The following is a 19,285-nucleotide window of genomic DNA, read 5'->3' as shown; positions in this document are numbered from 1 at the left end:
TTACCAAAATTGGACTAAAAAAACATGTTGTCATTGTACGGGGACATAAGGCAGATGTGCAACAGTGTTAATACAATATTATCAGGTACTTTTTGACTGCGTTACGTTCGTCAAGTCGATAGTGGTATCTGATCTCTACTGTTACGCTCAAGATATGCCTGAAATGTGTAAATATATATATTTATTTATTATAAAGCTAAGCCGTTTTCCAAACGCGCGCCTAACTTCTGTGCAACTCTAATCCTTGCTTTCGTTTTTCAAGCAATTTTCCCTTTTGATTTTAAAGTTCTATTTACAATTGTGCAATATATACTATCTATGTATTCCATGTAAAAAGTGCAATGGGCGACCAATTTTTTTTGCAGTTAAATATGTACGGAAAATTCGTTCGATGTAAGATCTCGGTGTAAATTGTTTTGATGCCATATTATAGACGTACACTTTCTAGAACTACGAACAAACCTTTGCAAATTTGTCTTTTTCTTTTGTACAATCAGATCAGTAAAAAAAGAGAAAAGAAAAATGCAAAAGATGCGAAAAGTTTAAAAAGAAAAAAAAATAGAGTTTGCAAGAACAAGAATGAAAAGAACAACTAATCAAGAAACCATTTGTCACAAACTTTTTTGAATAAATTTTAATTTTTGGTAAAAGTTTCTAAAAATCTATTATTTGGAAATTATCTGATTTTTATTGAGCAACAAGTTTAAATCACATAAAACTAGTTTAGGCCAGAATGTTGCGCCATTTCACCCAAAAAATTTTCAGTAAAATTTGAAATTTTTGGCAAGACTATACTCTGCTTTTTTTTTCAATTTTGAATATTTGTTAAATAACACAATTTCCATTCCAAAATTAAGTGATTTTTATTAAGCAACCAGTTCAAACCACATCAAATTAGTTTAGGCCAGAATTTTAAGCAATTTAGGGCAAAAAAGTGTTTGTAGAAAATTTGAAATTTTGGCAAGGCTATGGTCTTTTCTTTTTTCAATTTTAAATATTTGTTAAATAACCCACTTTCCATTTGGAAATTAACTGATTTTAATTGAGCAACCAATTCAAATCACTCAAACTAGTTTAGGCCATAATTTTAGGCCAATTAAAAAAAAAATTTTGAGTAGAATTGAAAATTTTTTTGCCTTTTTTCGATTCATGTTATTTTTAAATTATGCAATTTCCCCTCGAAAATTCAATGATTTTTATTCATAAACCAGTTTAAAACACAATAAACTAGTCTAAGCCAGAATTTTAGGCAATTTATAACAAAAAAAGTTTGAGTAAAACTTGAAATTTTGTCAAGGCTATATCTAGCCTCTTTTCAATTTTCAATATTTGTTAAATAATCCACTTTAGATTCGGAAAGTAACTGATTTTAATTGAGCAACCAGTTCAAACCACCTCAAACTAGTTTAGGCCAGAATTTTACGCAATTTTGGGCAAAAAAAGTTTTTAGATAAATTTCAAATTTTGGCAAGGCTATGGTCTTTTCTTTTTTTCAATTTTCAATATTTGTTCAATAACCCACTTTCCATTCGGAAAGTAACAAATTCGAATTGAGCAACCAGTTCAAACCACCTCAAACTAGTTTAGGCCAGAATTTTGCGCAATTTTGAGCAAAAAAATTTTTGAGTGAAATTTGAAATTTTGGCAAGGCTATACTCTTGCCTTTTTTCAATTTTCAATATTTGTTAAATAACCCACTTTCCATTTTGAAATTAACCGATTTTAATTGAGCAACCAATTTAAACCACCTCAAACTAGTTTAGGCCAGAATTTTAAGCAATTTTGAGCAAAAAATGTTTTTGAGTGAAATTTGAAATTTTTGCAAGGCTATGGTCTTTTCTTTTTTTCAATTTTCAATATTTGTTCAATAACCCACTTTCCATTCGGAAATTAACCGATTTTTGTTGAGAAACCAATTCATACCACCTCAAACTAGTTTAGGCCAGAATTTTACGCAATTATGAGCAAAAAAAGTTTTTAATGCAATTTCAAATTTTGGCAAGGCTATGGTCTTTTCTTTTTTTCAATTTCCAATATTTGTTCAATAACCCACTTTCCATTCGGAAATTAACCGATTTTTGTTGAGAAACCAATTTATACTACCTCAAACTATTTCAGGCCAGAATTTTGCGCAATTTTGAGCAAAAAAGTTTTTACTGCAATTTCAAATTTTGGCAAGGCTATGGTCTTTTCGTTTTTTCAATTTTCAATATTTGTTCAATAACCCACTTTCCATTCGGAAATTAACAAATTCTAATTGAGCAACCAGTTCAAACCACCTCAAACTAGTTTAGACCAGAATTTTAAGCAATTTTGAGCATAAAAAGTTTTTAGATAAATTTCAAATTTTGGCAAGGCTATGGTCTTTTCGTTTTTTCAATTTTCAATATTTGTTCAATAACCCACTTTCCATTCGGAAATTAACAAATTCTAATTGAGCAACCAGTTCAAACCACCTCAAACTAGTTTAGACCAGAATTTTAAGCAATTTTGAGCAAAAAAAGTTTTTAGATAAATTTCAAATTTTGGCAAGGCTATGGTCTTTTCTTTTTTTCAATTTTCAATATTTGTTCAATAACCCACTTTCCATTCGGAAAGTAACAAATTCGAATTGAGCAACCAATTCAAACCACCTCAAACTAGTTTAGGCCAGAATTTTACGCAATTTTGAGCGAAAAATGTTTTTAGATAAATTTCAAATTTTGGCAAGGCTATGGTCTTTTCTTTTTTTCAATTTTCAATATTTGTTCAATAACCCACTTTCCATTCGGAAAGTAACAAATTCGAATTGAGCAACCAGTTCAAACCACCTCAAACTAGTTTAGGCCAGAATTTTAAGCAATTTTGAGCAAAAAAATTTTTGAGTGAAATTTGAAATTTTGGCAAGCTATGGTCTTTTCTTTTTTTCAATTTTCAATATTTGTTCAATAACCCACTTTCCATTCGGAAATTAACCGATTTTTGTTGAGAAACCAATTCATACCACCTCAAACTAGTTTAGGCCAGAATTTTACGCAATTTTGAGCAAAAAAAGTTTTTAATGCAATTTCAAATTTTGGCAAGGCTATGGTCTTTTCTTTTTTTCAATTTCCAATATTTGTTCAATAACCCACTTTCCATTCGGAAATTAACCGATTTTTGTTGAGAAACCAATTTATACTACCTCAAACTATTTCAGGCCAGAATTTTGCGCAATTTTGAGCAAAACAAGTTTTTGAGTGAAATTTGAAATTTTTGCAAGGCTATACTCTTGCCTTTTTTCAATTTTCAATATTTGTTCAATAACCCACTTTCCATTCGGAAATTAACCGAATTTTGTTGAGAAACCAATTCATACCACCTCAAACTAGTTTAGGCCAGAATTTTACGCAATTTTGAGCAAAAAAAGTTTTTAATCCAATTTCAAATTTTGGCAAGGCTATGGTCTTTTCTTTTTTTCAATTTCCAATATTTGTTCAATAACCCACTTTCCATTCGGAAATTAACCGATTTTTGTTGAGAAACCAATTTATACTACCTCAAACTATTTCAGGCCAGAATTTTGCGCAATTTTGAGCAAAAAAGTTTTTACTGCAATTTCAAATTTTGGCAAGGCTATGTTCTTGCCCTTTTTCAATTTTTAATATTTGTTAAATAACCCACTTTAGATTCGGAAAGTAACAAATTTTAATTGAGCAACCAGTTCAAACCACCTTAAACTAGTTTAGGCCAGAATTTTACGCAATTTTGAGCAAAAAAGTTTTTAGATAAATTTCAAATTTTGGCAAGGCTATGGTCTTTTCTTTTTTTCAATTTTCAATATTTGTTCAATAACCCATTTTCTATTCGGAAAGTAACTGATTTTAATTGAGAAACCAATTCATACCACCTCAAACTAGTTTAGGCCAGAATTTTAAGCAATTTTGAGCATAAAAAGTTTTTAGATAAATTTCAAATTTTGGCAAGGCTATACTCTTGCCTTTTTTCAATTTTCAATATTTGTTAAATAACCCACTTTCTATTTGGAAATTAACTAATTTTTTTGAGCAACCAGTTTAAACCACATTAAACTAGTTTAGGCCAGAATTTTAAGCAATTTTGAGCAAAAAAAGTTTTTAATGCAATTTGAAGTTTTAGCATGTGTCTTGCCTGTTTTTCAATTTCCTAACATTTATTGCAAAAACTCATTTTCTATTCGTAAATTAACTAATTTTAATTGAGCAACCCAGTTCAAACCACCTGAAACTAGTTTAGGCCAGAATTTTAAGCAATTTTGAGCAAAAAATGTTTTTGAGTGAAATTTGAAATTTTTGCAAGGCTATGGTCTTTTCTTTTTTTCAATTTTCAATATTTGTTCAATAACCCACTTTCCATTCGGAAATTAACCGATTTTTGTTGAGAAACCAATTCATACCACCTCAAACTAGTTTAGGCCAGAATTTTACGCAATTTTAAGCAAAAAAATTTTTAATGCAATTTCAAATTTTGGCAAGGCTATGGTCTTTTCTTTTTTTCAATTTCCAATATTTGTTCAATAACCCACTTTCCATTCGGAAATTAACCGATTTTTGTTGAGAAACCAATTTATACTACCTCAAACTATTTCAGGCCAGAATTTTGCGCAATTTTGAGCAAAAAAGTTTTTACTGCAATTTCAAATTTTGGCAAGGCTATGTTCTTGCCCTTTTTCAATTTTCAATATTTGTTAAATAACCCACTTTAGATTCGGAAAGTAACAAATTTTAATTGAGCAACCAGTTCAAACCACCTTAAACTAGTTTAGGCCAGAATTTTACGCAATTTTGAGCAAAAAAGTTTTTAGATAAATTTCAAATTTTGGCAAGGCTATGGTCTTTTCTTTTTTTCAATTTCCAATATTTGTTCAATAACCCATTTTCTATTCGGAAAGTAACTGATTTTAATTGAGAAACCAATTCATACCACCTCAAACTAGTTTAGGCCAGAATTTTAAGCAATTTTGAGCATAAAAAGTTTTTAGATAAATTTCAAATTTTGGCAAGGCTATACTCTTGCCTTTTTTCAATTTTCAATATTTGTTAAATAACCCACTTTCCATTTGGAAATTAACCGATTTTAATTGAGCAACCAATTTAAACCACCTCAAACTAGTTTAGGCCAGAATTTTAAACAATTTTGAGCAAAAAAATTTTTGAGTGAAATTTGAAATTTTTGCAAGGCTATGGTCTTTTCTTTTTTCAATTTTCAATATTTGTTCAATAACCCAGTTTCCATTCGGAAAGTAACAAATTTGAATTGAGCAACCAGTTAAAACCACCTCAAACTAGTTTAGGCCAGAATTTTACGCAATTTTGAGCAAAAAAAGTTTTTAGATAAATTTCAAATTTTGGCAAGGCTATCGTCTTGCCTGTTTTTCAATTTCCTAACATTTATTGCAAAAACTCACTTTCTATTCGGAAATTATCTGATTTTAATTGAGCAATCAATTCAAACCATTTCAAACTAGTTTAGGCCAGAATTTTAAGCACTTTTAGGCAAAAATTTTTTGAGTAAAATTTCAAATTTTGGCAAGGCTATGTAGTCTTGCCTGTTTTTCAATTTTAAATATTTGTTCAATAACCCACTTTCTATTTGGAAATTAACTAATTTTTTTGAGCAACCAGTTTAAACCACATCAAACTAGTTTAGGCCAGAATTTTAAGCAATTTTGAGCAAAAAAAGTTTTTAATGCAATTTGAAGTTTTAGCATGTGTCTTGCCTGTTTTTCAATTTCCTAACATTTATTGCAAAAACTCATTTTCTATTCGTAAATTAACTAATTTTAATTGAGCAACCCAGTTCAAACCACCTCAAACTAGTTTAGGCCAGAATTTTACGCAATTTTGAGCAAAAAATGTTTTTAATGCAATTTCAAATTTTGGCAAGTTATGGTCTTTTCTTTTTTCAATTTTCAATATTTGTTCAATAACCCACTTTCCATTCGGAAAGTAACAAATTCTAATTGAGAAACCAATTCAAACCACCTTAAACTAGTTTAGGCCAGAATTTTTAAAAAGGCAAGGCCTTTTTTTCAATTTCTTAACATTTATTAAAAAACACATTTCTATTCGGATATTAAGTGATCTTTCATAAGCAACCAATTTAAACCATTACAAACTAGTTTATGCCAGAATTTTAAGCAATTTTTAGCAAAAATTCAAAATTCAAAAATTTTTAGCAAAAATTAAAAATTTTGGCAAGGCTATACTCTTGCGTGTTTTTTAAATTTCTCAAAATTTATTAAATAACCCATTTCTATTCGGAAATTTACTAATTTTATTTTCAAACTAGTTTAGGACAGAATTTAGTAAAAATGTTTGTGAGAAAATTTGAAATTTTGGCCATAGTTTTTTCCTTTTTTCAATTCTTTAAAATGATCCAATTTAATTAAGTTAAGACAGCTTAAATTAGTTTAGGCCAGAATCTTATGCAATTTTGACAAAAATGTTTGAGTGAAATTGTTTTTTGTTCGATTTTCGATATTTTTAAAATTATCCAATTTCTGTTCTGAAATTAACTGATTTGTATTGAGCAACCAGCTTAAATCAACTCAAACTAGTTTAGTCCAGAATTTTAGGCAAATTAAAAAAAAAGTTGTTGAGTAGAATTTAAAATTTTTTTGCCTTTTTTTCGATTAATGTTATTTTTAAATTATGCAATTTCCCCTCGAAAATTCAATGATTTTTATTTATAAACCAATTTAAACTACAATAAAGCCAGAATTTTAGTCAATTTTTAACAAAACAATTTTGAGTCAAATTTGAAATTTAGGCAAGGCGTAGTCTTGCTTTTTTTCGATTCCTAATATTTGGTAAATAACTCAATTTCTATTCGAAAATTAACTAATTTTTATTGAGCAAGCAACTTAAACCACTTCAAACTAGTTAAGACAAAATGTTTAATATTTTGCTAAAGGTTATAAAATGCTACATATATATACGATATAGTCTCGATTTTTTCGAATTTTCGGTATTTTTCAGGGATCCAATTTTTGATTTTATTGAGCAACCAGTTTAAGCCACGTTAAAGTGGTTGAGGCCTGATTTTTAGGCAGTTTGGAGACAAAAATTTTACAGTGAAATCTGAAATTTTGTTAAGCTATCAGCCTCGATATTAGTTAACTAACCCACTTTCGATTAGGAAACAAACTGATTTTTTATTGAGCAACTAGTTTGGGCTAAAACAAACTAGTTTAGCCAGAATTTTAGGCAGTTTTGACAAAAAAAATTGAATTAAAGTTAAAATTCTTTTGTTTTTCAATATTCGTAAAACAACGTCGCGCATAGGTATAAAATGAATAAAAAATACCAAATAATTGTATTCCTCGGCAAGACGTTCAGAAAAACACACACAAGTTGCAAGGTTTCCTTTGTATTTTGCTCTGAGGTCCGAAACAAGACGACGTTGGCGAAAGAAAAAAATCAGTTGGCGATGTTTCTAACACTGAGTGCGCGAAATAAGCTCGACAAATAACGCCCGTTCAACATCAAACCTTGTCCGAAAGCTTTGTAATTTGGCGAGGAGAGTGATTGGAAATTTGACGAGATTAGAAAACGGGCAAGTACGCAAAAAAAAGAGAAATACGGCGCCACTAAATTGGACAAAGAAAAATAAACAAAAAGGAAATGACCTACCTAAATACTAACAATGCTAAATGGAAAGATTTGATTCGAAAATCTTCAAGAAAACGTTTTGCATCGACAGGGTTGAGATTTTGCACTCGCCCGCTCGCCAATGTGGGTGTAATTTGCTTCGGGACTGATTAACAGCAAATCAATCGACTGTAAATCGACTGTTCGAAACAAATTACGTTATAAAAATTACAAGCGCGTAAACATTGCTAGATTTGCACAATTGTGATATTATTTGAGTATCTTCTGCTCTGTTGGTGTAAATAAGTTAAACTGCTATTTGTTTTTGTCTTCATCCCTGAAGTAATGCATTTTTAGTTAAACTCGTTACATTTGAATTGCAATGTCGAGTGTCTTTAAGCCAAAATGGTTGTTCTGAACAGTCCTACTGGACTTCATTTGTTGATTTGCGACAATTCATGTTTCATGTTAACCGCGTTTTTATTTAAAAAAAATATATATTTATTTTTAAAAATCATAAACCGCCAACGATTGAATTCGTGAAAAAAAAGATTAGGTAAGAAAAAATTCGCAAACGACAAAGAGTCCTATTTCGTCCGGGCGAGTGCAACTTCTAATTTAATACTGGCCATGTAGTAAATAACTCATGATTATAATTTAGAGCCGATTTATCGAGGGTTCTAATACACTTGTTTCAATTCAGTCTTGGTTGGGTTTAATTATTTGCAGGTTTTCGCTGTTAATAATGTTTAATTTCGCTTGCTTCCGCATTTTCATACTAATTCGAATCACGAACACACACCGCCCATAAACACAGGCTGCGATTGATTAAAAAAAAGCATTACCTAAAACAAAAACAAAAAATACAAAGTCGCAAAATCGAAAAAGAAAATTTTGGAGCATATTGGTTGGAGGTTTTAGTAAGACGAAGTGAGAATATCAAAACCCATAAACAAGTAGGTAGCATATTGAACGCTTCGAAAATATCTCTATTGATTTTTATCATTGTGAGAAAGCACTGATTCAAAAAATGTATTAAAAGATATTTGAAACGATCACAATGATACCAACATTTGTATGTGCTTTGGTATTTATTCTACGTCTAACTACAACCTACAGTTATTATCTTAAGACTCATTCGAAACGTGACGATACCTACTTCTGTATTGGCTGTGATATTCTTATTTAAGAAAAGTTAATCAAGAAACTTTGATCGGTCAAAATAAATAGAAAACGAGAAAAAGCGTTCTGGCGAGCCTAAACAAAAGAGAATTGACAAGAAAATACGTCAGCGACAGAGGGATTGCAGTGGAAGCAGCGAAGCGCATCGGTCACACTTCGTCAGTCAGGAAGGTCGTCCTCAAAATAAGTCCACTCGCCGCTGGGTAGCGATAGTGAGTCGCCGGCGGCAGGAACACTTCTATGACGACATAAACAAGATTTGCTTTAATTAAACTATGGTTCTCTAATTAAGTCAATTAAACAATATATTTCATTTATATGTGTTATTTAACAGCTTTTGAGGCGAGTTTTGCGTTTTTTGATTATTCCTTAGATTTGATGAGCTTTCCAATGAGGATGTATTTGATACGGTCAAGATATATAGAAATACAATATTTATAATTTAAAAAATTCACTTATTTTATCACCCTCTTTTATTGCAGTGTTCTGTTACTGCTTTAAACATGTATTTAGAACGGTAATTAGGCCATTTTTATTTTTTTCAATTTTTAAACGACTAATTTTTACTTTTAACTATTCCGTAATTGTTTCCAAATTGTCCCCTTACTTTATCAGTTAAAAACTAGGGACGACAAAAATATACTTTTAGCGTATCGTAGTTATTTGCTGCCGTGAAGAAAATAATAAAAGTTTAGGCCGACTGCGCGAAAAATAACGTATCGACAAGGTTACGATCTCCAAAACTTGTTAGGTTCGAAAAAAAAAATTAAATCTCACTTTGCTCTGTGCATCTGTCCGCCCGTCGTCGATTCCGCGTCTTTTGCGGATCCTGGAAGTTGCGGATAACTTTTGTTCCGCGGCTCGCTGGCGCCGCAAGCGGTGGGCAGGCTCAGTAAATGTTGCACAGGAGGCGGCGGCTGACGTGGCGCCTCCCCATTGGCCGACGCAGAAGGGGGAGTGGTGCCTTTAACGTGCGATACTGGATGAGCGACATCGTGCTGATGTTCGCAACATTCACACGTTGTACAGTAATCGCTCATCCGTCGCTTGTTGTTGTTAAGGTTAGGGGGCTTTTGGGGCCCGTGTACTTTCCCCGTTGCCCCCTGGAGACTTTCCCCCACCCCCTGCCAGCTCTTGGAGGTCGATAGAGGGCGCTCGAGGGCGATTGGGAGCGCGCAGTTTGAGGTTTTCGTCATAAGGTCGTTTAATGACTTTGAAATCTTGCCAGGCGATTTTTCTGCACTGAGGAGATCTGGTTTGGGAGGAATGCTGTCCAGGCTTGGGTTGCTCGATATCTCCTTGTACAGGTTCTGATCAAACATTTGATGGTAAATAATACAAGCGACGAATGAGTTGTATAAGTGAGCGTTCAGTAGAGCAAAACGTTAACTTATTATACAGCTTATGTTCAATCAAACTATTTTTTAACCTTTCCTTTTAGGCGGTTTTCTTATAGGTTCGGATAAAACAATTGACGTAAATATTACAAGCGCCAAATAATATTGTTGCATAAACAAGCGTTCAAAAGAGCACGATAAATTGTTCTACAGATTCTGTTTAACCAAATTATTTTTCAACCTTGCTTTTTAAGCGGTTTTATTACAGATTCTAATAAAATATTTAACGCTATATATGAAAAAATAATTTAATTCGATACCCGAGTGTTGAAAAGAGCAACGCGTTAAGTTGTTGTCTATAGGTTCTGTTAAACAAGCGATTTTAAATGTTGGCTTTAATCGCTTAGATTGCGGAATTTTTAAATTTATACTACACTCAGTATTATTTCATGGCAATTAAAAATATATAAATAAAGAAAACTTTACAAGGTTTTACGCAAAGCAACATACGGAAATAAATATGAATTATTTATAGCGTTTTTCCAAACTTGCCAACTCTAGTTGATTTAACAAAACGTTCAAAAATAGCTATGGATGAAAAAAATGCAACTTGACATATTTTCCGGGGTCATGACCTTTCCTTACCTCAGTGCTAAGTTCCTGTTTTGGGAAAGCCCCTATTCCAAGAGTTGATCTAGCCGTTGATGCGACACCTGAAAAATGTTAAGACTTTAGAATTTTTAAGTAAATTTGAGTCCAGAAATGGTATTTAAAAGTTACAATTATATTACTTACTTGGTTTTCTCGATGTTGGCTCATCAAACTGTTTTTCCATTTTGTCATTCTAGTAAAAAATTAAATTTTTTATATAAATATCCCCGCTCAATAGCGAATTTTTGCAGCTGAATAGGCATTAGGCACCTATACTTTCAAATGTTATCCCGAAAGGCCTTCAATACGATAAAATCAGAAAACATTGATTAATATGGATAATACAATTAGGTATCGGGCTAGTGTCACACACACCCTAAACCAGAGGTGTCCAACTTAAACATGCCGGCGTGCCAATTTTTATCCTATAATTTCTTCCCGTGCCAAAATTTAGTAACTAATTCTTTCTAATAATAAAAGCGTTTTTTACAAATAATAAAAACGTGTAGTTAGCATTGCGCATTACTGCATCTAAATGTCCGTCAGTGAGCTGACTTTTGCTTTTTGTTTCTTCATACCAAACTTTATAGTTATGTGGATGCTAGCTTCCACTACAATATAATGTTATAGTATTAGAAGTAATAGTTTGTTGTCGTGATTGCAGCGATTGTTTCATATTGTGAATAAACAATGGCAATTTGCTGTATAAAAAATAACTATTTTTTGCCAATTGGCTGAATAGCAAATTAAGTAATTTAGGAGGGCTTGCGTGCCGCTTGTTGGACACCCCTGCCCTAAACCTACTCCCAGAAATATCCGATACTTGAGGTTTAACTCCGATACCGATATTTTCAACAAAAACTATCGCGATACGATACCAGGTGACGTCATTACTCTGCTTACAGGAGCAAAATAGTTCTTAACCTATACTAGTTTTGATAAGTTTAACTTTTAAAGTAGCAATCGCAGCGTTTCATTACAAGTCATGGGTTCGTATTGGATCGGCACCGATAACACTCTAGTATCGGCCGAGTACCGATACAACAATTTGACATCGGGTATCGTCTATGACCCGATATTATCGGACATCCCAACCCGATACTTAAACAACATAAGGTTTGGTTAATTCGCGTATAGAGTTGGGGCGCTCTTTTACTTATGTACGTGAAAATTAATAAAAAAAAAAACTTTCTTCAAATGCCGCATACCACAACGCACATTGTTTGGGTTAGGGTGCGGGTTAGCGTTTGGTTGAGGGTGGGTCAAGTTATTATTAATAATAAACATAATATTACTTGACCCACCCTCACCCAAACGCTAACCCGCACCCTAACCCAAACAATATGCGTTGTGGTATGCGGTATTATTTTGTTTTGTTTTTTGCATAACTTCCCACGATTAACAGAAACAGTGCAGATAAAAAAACACAAAAAACAAAAAACTTCGCAAAATTCGCCTCAGATTTGGCTGCTTTTAAGTTCAAACACTTTTATTTTCTATTTTTTTAAAATGTTCTGAGACATATTTTCTTTTACTCAGTTAAAATAGGCGAAGAATACAGTTTGGGAGGTCACTTGACCCCCTGGAACCGCCCCTAATTCCTACAAGACACCTAGAAGGCTCCAGAAAAGGTGCAAATTGACTTGGTTGATTTAGTTACGCTCACTTTGGCTTGATTTTGATTTCGCCACTCAATACTTACCACGATAAGTTGCTTTTCGCGTTCTGAAGCCATCGACCCTCTTCGACTTTCCAGCAAAGAACTTCGCTCATCGGCTTCGTCGTAGAAACGTGAAGAATGGATGGACACGTCATCGCTCTGCTAGGAATTTGTGAAACTTGTGTTTTTATGGGGATCGAAACGCGAAAGCAAAATAAGCCATGTTGATATATAACGGTGTGATCCTATAGAAAGGCATTCAAATAACCTTTGGCTTTGCGCCGTTTTGATGATAAAACTTGAATATTTGTTAAGGCTTATTTTAAAAACCTTGATAATTAATAAAAGTTGTATTTCAATAAGGATCAAACGCAAAAGTTAAGTTAGCAATATGATACAAGCTCGTATCGAAACGTCTAATTCAAGATGATGTCGATCTGCTCGACCTTTTTGACTTTGCAATTCATTATCAAGTTACATTACAGATCCGTGCATAGTGTACCAAAGTAAGCAATGTTGATTAATAACGGATAACTTTGTCATATTATAACTGTGGTGCTTGGTATCATATCATAGGCATAACGAACGTCTATTTAGATCACTTCTCTTGTAAGTAACTTTAGTGTTTAATGTAGCAGTTTTTTGGGTTTACCCAACAAAATGCGACCGTCTCCTAAATCCTCTAAATGCAGTCAAATCACATTTGGCCTTTGTGGTTTTGATGATAAGACTTCAATATTAATTAATGCTTAATTTAAAAGCCTTTATAACTGGTACGCGAAAGCCAAATAAGGCATGTTGATAAATAACGGATAACTTTGTAATATTATAAGCGTTGTGCTTGTTATAATAGGCATGACGAACGTCTATATAAATCACTTCTTTTATAAGCAACTTTATTGCATAATGTGGCACTTAATTGTTTGTTTTTTGCCCAACAAAATGCGGCCGTCTCCTAGATTCTAGAAAGGCAGTGAAATCACATTTGACCTGGGCCATTTTAATGATACGACCTCAATATTTATTAATGCTTAATTTAAAAGCCTTTATAACTAGTAAAACTTACGAATTTAAGGTTTTCAATAATATTGGTCAAATACCAAATAAAACGATTTTACACTATTTTGATGTTAAATATATTTTACTAAATTTTTTTGCACATACAGTATTATTATGTTCTTATGTTGGCAGCAAGTCATTTATTCCCCAAAAAAGGCCAATATTTTATTTTATCATCTTTACCTCGTTGTTGTTGTCCAAGCCGTTGTAGTCCGAACATTCCGCCTTTTCTTCGTCTTCGTCATCAAATACGTCATCATCTGCGTCACCTTCCGAACTTTCGGCTCGGTTGTCTTCGAGTTGCTGAATATTTGGTAAGAAGAGTTTTTAAGTCTTGGCTTTTGACAATTTTTGCGAGAAGCGACGTTTAAACTAGCATACTCTGTAAAATTTGAGGTTGTAATAATTCACTGTGGGTTGGAAATTTGTAACAAAATGGTGTTACATTCCACCACCATGTGAAAAAAAGGTGGAAATGAATCGGCGTGGAATTTTCCACCAAAACCAATAGTATGAGATTGATAGCGTGGAAATCTCCACCCTGTAGTGAAAAGAATCTTCACCCTAGCGTGGTGAAAGTCACCATAGTAAATTAGTATGCTTTGTTTGGTTCTGAACAAAATTTCTCCAATAGTTAAATTGCAGAAGGAATGCGAAGACCTTGCTTGTTTCAACTAAACTTATATTACTTGTAATAATCCCTTAGAAAAAGTTCAGTGAAGAGAGTTAAGTCGCAAAAGGTTTGCTGTTATACTTAATGCTTAGTGTTTTTGATCGCCGCGAAAAAAGTCGGGAAACACAAGATTAAAGCGACAAACTACTTTAAAAATAATACGTGCTTTATTAAACGCAGCTTCATATATAACGTTAGCTATGGAAGTTGCCATGAAAATATTATTAATTACATTTACATTTCACATAAAACGTTAACCATGATCACGAAAATTAACCATGATCACGAAAATTAAACATGATCACGAAAATTAATCATGATCACGAAAACTAAGAAAGATTACGAAACTTACCATAATCACGGAAGCTATTAATAATCATTTTAAGATCACGGAGACTGAGTACGATCACGAAATCATGTTGTGATATTTAAAACGAATCACAATCATTCACCTTTATAAGTACGTCTACCACGAGAATTCACAAATCACGATTTACAATCACTTAGGCCTACCATCATAAGTACGTCTACCACGACATTTCACGAATCACGAGTGAAACCACTCACCTTCATAAGTACGGCTACCACGACGTTCACGAGCACGAACTGAGCCATCATCACGAAAAGCACGAAGTAGATGGGAGATATCACGGTGCTCACGCAGCAGTTCACGGAGCAGTCGGCCGATGCGTCACACGTCTCACGAAGGGTGTCCTGTGAACCGGGGTCAAAGGTCATAGTGTTAAAATGAGATCGTGAAATAAAAGTTCATACGGACGAAACAGCGAAAAATCACGCATTTTGTTTGTAACATAGAGTAGAATTGGGTTAAGTATCTATGAAAGATCATGAGATAAACATTGTTTGGTTTAGACTTTTTGTTTGTAATAAAGGTAAATAAGTTTATAATATGTAAAGAGAAATATATATTATCTTAAATTTTTCTTTTCACATTTCTCATACATTGTTTTTGCCATATCAATGTACAATTGAAATATAGTTGAAAAAATACATGAAATATATTCTTCTTAGCATCTTATAAACTTACTGATTTTAATTACGACAGAAAACTCTAAAATATATTTGCTTTTGTTCGTCATTTATTTGCAATGGCGAGAAGATATAGGTTGTTAAAGTAAAGGTAAAATTCTGTGTTTTTTTAATTGAAAAGCTTGCGAAGGTTGGTATACAGGTAAAGGACTTAAGTCAGTATGGCAGATTATTAAGTACGATTTGATTTAATTGGTATTAAGACTGATACATGAACAATATCGTGTCATTTTTAGACTTTTCTCTCGCATTTAAAGTAAGTCATTTTGTGATGATAAATGTATTTTGCGAAAATGCTTGTTTTTTTTTGAAGTTCGACTTACATCAGTCAAGTCACGATTGTAACCTGTGGCTATTAAGCTCTACACTTCTCTATTCGTTTAGATGTAATGATAAAGTTCGCGGGCGGGATTCGAACCCTGTATTCGCGGAACTTTGCAACACGCCCCGACATCTCGCAAGCAAAGCAATAGGCCAGCTCAGGTGCTTCCAAATAGCCAGCAGTTGGGGTTAAAAGCCATGCTTTGAGGTTATTAGGCAAACATGCAAGTTATAAATCCAGCGGCAAGTATCACTGGGTACATGCTTAAAATTGTTATTCGTCTTCATTAGCTATCATCAGAAACTTTTTCTATGTAAAAGGTCTGATAAGGATTAAAGACCGCAGGCCGGATATACTTTATTATCTTGGTTACGTTAAACCCGGGGTTCTTAAACTATTTTTACTGCGGACCCCTAAAATTTTTTTGCTTTGCATGGACCGGTGTCGGCAAGAAAAGTTTAGAGATGACGTCAAAAATTCACGTCCAAATTCAAAAAGACTTCAAAAATCTGCTGTTAACGGTCCAAAAAATGTAAAAGTTAAATGGAGTCTAAATACATACACTGGGAAAACTTCTCATTTTTAATTAAACTATTTTTTTTCAAAATGTAATTACTTCTTTAATATCACCAATATTTCAATTAGGCCTTCATGGACCCCCTAAAATTAGTTTATGTACCCCCAAGGGGTCCGACCCCAGTTTAAGAACCCCTGCGGTAAACAAAGGAAATATAAATGACTGAGCAACACTACTGTAGTGAGCCTCAATATAGCGTTAGCGTGAAACCCTGCAAAACAGATACAATAAAATCGGTAAAAAGCAACGCGAATTTGCGGCACGACAGATACAAGAATCGACGACATTTATGCGTGAACAAGTTAATGCAGGTGATTGGGGAACTTACACTTCCTTGGCCACGACCGGTCCCGTATTGTCGCCACATTACGTCCTTTTAGGAAAAGGTAAAGTAAAAAATCGATTTTTCAATCGAAAACGAACTTTTTCATGTTACAAGTGAAATTCAAACCTGTCAATTGCGTTATTGATAACAGTACGCCATTTTATGGATACGTAAAATGTGCGAATCGATTTTTGAGTAGAAATCGAACCTTTTTACATTACAAGTGAAATTACAAGCTGCTGTTTTTTTGGGAAAAGAACATTATGTGAGTAACTGAGTAGGAAATTCCAAGGCTTAGAATCTATGCGAAAGTTACAGAAGTTTCAAAAACTATAGTTTATATTCGCGGTTAGTTACTTTTATTTGCGGCACAAACAATTGTGAATAATATTTGCTGGAAAAAAATAAATTTGACATTTAGGTAAAATCGGAAGATGTTGCCAAACAGGTAACTGATACCATTACGTCCGTTTAAGGATAGGTAAAGCAAAAATCGAGTTTTGATTCGAAATCTAACCTTTCCACTGTGTATTGAGAGCCATAGATATTGTCAACTGTAAAATTTAATGCCTGGACGGCCAGGGTTGGATAAATGTAGGTAGATCAAGCTTTGTGACTCATAAACCATGGGGTAAAACCAAAAGGTGATGAAACAAAATCAGCAAAAATTTATTTTTCTTGTTAATAGCCGAAAAAAACCTAACGTTCATAACTTAAAATATATGCGAAAAGTAATTTTTTCAGTTGAATGGTTAAAAAGTCACAAAAAATTGTAAATAATAATTGTTGGTAAAAAATCTGTAGTTAGTAAAACCAGACGCAAATTGCGTTTTCCGTATTATTATCAGAAGGAAAGGGATAAAAACTTCTAATTAATGCCAAAACACCTTAAACATCTTTACAAAGGAGAGGAAACAACAGATTTAGTTGAAAAGCAGAGAAGTTTAGTATGAACATCATTACAAGTCTACATAAAAAGCATGAAAAGCCTACAAGATAGTAGCATTATGCTTCTAAGATGACAGCAGAAAAATTAACATCGAAAGCATAGAAACGTAACTAATTGTACATCGAACAAATCGACTTTTCATAGAAATCGTACCTTCATAATGCCGTTCCAATTATCGCCCGTTGAGATGCGAAATAACGTCAGGAGGGCAATGCCGAAGTTGTGAAAGGAAGCGTGACGATTGAGGCCCTCGCACGGATGATTGACGTCACACGCTGAAAAAAAGCAATGACGTCATTATTTTAAACGAAAATAAAAGTTGATATCTATTTGAAGTCTTTATCAGTACGACCAATATCAATACAAGCAGTTTTGTTTGATTTAAAGGGTACATCTTTCGAGCACATGGGTTCTTCAACTTTTTTTAACACGGACCCCAAAACATTTTTTTTTGGTTCGTGTAGACCTGGTCGGCATAAAATGTTTAAAGGTGACGTCATAAAGTAAAGCCATAAAATCAGACGAACTAAGAGACTGACTGTTTTATGTTCATCAAGTGTGAAATCGAAATGAAGTTTAAATACATTCAAGGAGAAGGCGCCTCAGGGTTTTTTAACATTATTTTTATGTTATTTTCACAGTTATTTCAAAGTTATTACACCAGTATTCCAATTAGGCCTACATGGACCCCTTAAAAAAATAGTCAAGGACGATTGACGTCACAGGCGGAAAGAAAGCAATGACGTCAGTATGTCGGTAAGTTTTGGTAAGCAGTCTATAAACACAATGAGTGTTACAAAAACTTAGTTTATTAAATCCCTTAAAGGTAAAGCGCGTCACTAAAAGCAGTTTTTAATAAAATACAACACTGAAAGGTTAACGTATCTTAACAGAAGAAATTATCTTAACAGAAAAGTTTTTTTGTTTTTAAATTGCGTAAGCCTTTTTTTGCTTTATTACCATGTAGGTAAAAAACAAAGAAGATGCAGGTCAAAGATGGCAAGGCAATTATAGATCACAAGTCAAGTATGAATATATTTGTAACTTACTCAGTGTTCCAAATAGTTCAACTCCGAGAGCTGCAAAGATAAAGAAGAGAAGAATAAAAAGCATTCCGAGGTTGCCCACTTGAGGGAGCGCGCAAGCAACCGTCTCCAGGAGTGAGCGAATACCTTTGGAGATCTTTAGCAACTTCAACACTACAGAAAATATTAGATTATAGCATATTTTTATCAATTTAAACCGAAATTGAATCCTTCGTGAGACAGTTCTTTGGGTTTTAAGATTAACATTTCAATTTTTTACAGTGTTTTTTTTCGTGAAAGATCAACTCCTTTTGGATTTTACAGCACTGGAGACAAGAAAGTAAACAGCAGTGAGCCAATATCTTTGGATATCTTCAGCAACTTTAGAACTGAAGAAAACATTAGATTGTAGCGTATTTTTATAAATTTAAACCGAAATTTAATCCTGCGTGAGACAATTCTTTGGGTTTGAAGATTAACATTTTTTTCAAGTTTTTTTCACGAGAAAGCGGTTACTTAGGGGATTTTACAGCAGCAAAGATAACAACGTGAATATATTTTAAATATTTGCATTGCGACTTTTACTTATGTTCGTGGGAGGAGATATAAAAACTAAATCCGTAAGTTAAAAACTTTTAACACGAATTTGCCAACACAATCAAAGAAATATTTTTCACCACAAACTATTTAAATTGAAACCAAAACAAACAAAACAAAACTGAACAAATAAAATCTCTTCCTACTAAGCGGAAAAGCTTACAAATTATGAAGTATTTTGGTATACCGCAAGCCATCGCAGACTAACCGAATCTGTCGATCAATAATGCAAGCAAGGCAGGCTAGAAAAACAACTAACCTGCAGTGAGGTTCGAACTCACGACCTATA

The 19,285-nt window shown here is 33.1% G+C and overlaps 2 protein-coding genes across 2 annotated transcripts in view; both read right to left on the bottom strand.

Annotated features, from left to right (window-relative positions):
• Nucleotides 1–7,363: 7,363 nt before the first annotated feature.
• LOC146138785 (uncharacterized) lies at nt 7,364–10,093 on the bottom strand. Its single transcript, XM_083394683.1, has 2 exons — nt 9,549–10,093; nt 7,364–9,009 (listed from the first exon to the last, which is right to left on the bottom strand). The coding sequence occupies exons 1-2, from the start codon at nt 10,091–10,093 to the stop codon at nt 8,931–8,933; spliced, it is 624 nt and encodes a 207-aa protein (XP_083250809.1). The 3' UTR covers nt 7,364–8,930.
• Nucleotides 10,094–10,777: 684 nt separating this feature from the next.
• LOC146138784 (voltage-dependent T-type calcium channel subunit alpha-1H-like) overlaps nt 10,778–19,285 on the bottom strand; it is a 46,030-nt gene continuing 37,522 nt past the window's right edge. The window contains exons 35-40 of the mRNA XM_083394682.1: nt 18,424–18,573; nt 17,528–17,649; nt 14,719–14,865; nt 13,662–13,781; nt 12,462–12,581; nt 10,778–10,952 (exon numbers count right to left, since the gene is read on the bottom strand). Of these exons, the coding sequence (XP_083250808.1) occupies nt 10,896–10,952; nt 12,462–12,581; nt 13,662–13,781; nt 14,719–14,865; nt 17,528–17,649; nt 18,424–18,573 (716 nt within the window). The 3' untranslated portion in view covers nt 10,778–10,895. The remainder of the gene's footprint in view (nt 10,953–12,461; nt 12,582–13,661; nt 13,782–14,718; nt 14,866–17,527; nt 17,650–18,423; nt 18,574–19,285) is intronic.

The sequence above is a fragment of the Ascidiella aspersa genome, chromosome 7, assembly GCF_963924565.1.
Source record: "Ascidiella aspersa chromosome 7, kaAscAspe10.2, whole genome shotgun sequence".
In the NCBI taxonomy this organism is placed as follows: domain Eukaryota; kingdom Metazoa; phylum Chordata; class Ascidiacea; order Phlebobranchia; family Ascidiidae; genus Ascidiella; species Ascidiella aspersa.
This window is presented reverse-complemented; position numbering and strand designations above follow the sequence as displayed.

Coding starts and splice junctions, on each gene's coding strand:
- LOC146138785 (XM_083394683.1), bottom strand. CDS start 10,093: ATGTTTGATCAGAACCTGTACAAGGAGATATCGAGCAACCCAAGCCTG. Junction 9,010..9,548: donor GGACAGATGCACAGAGCAAA/GTGAGATTTAAT, acceptor ATGTCGTCATAG/AAGTGTTCCTGCCGCCGGCG.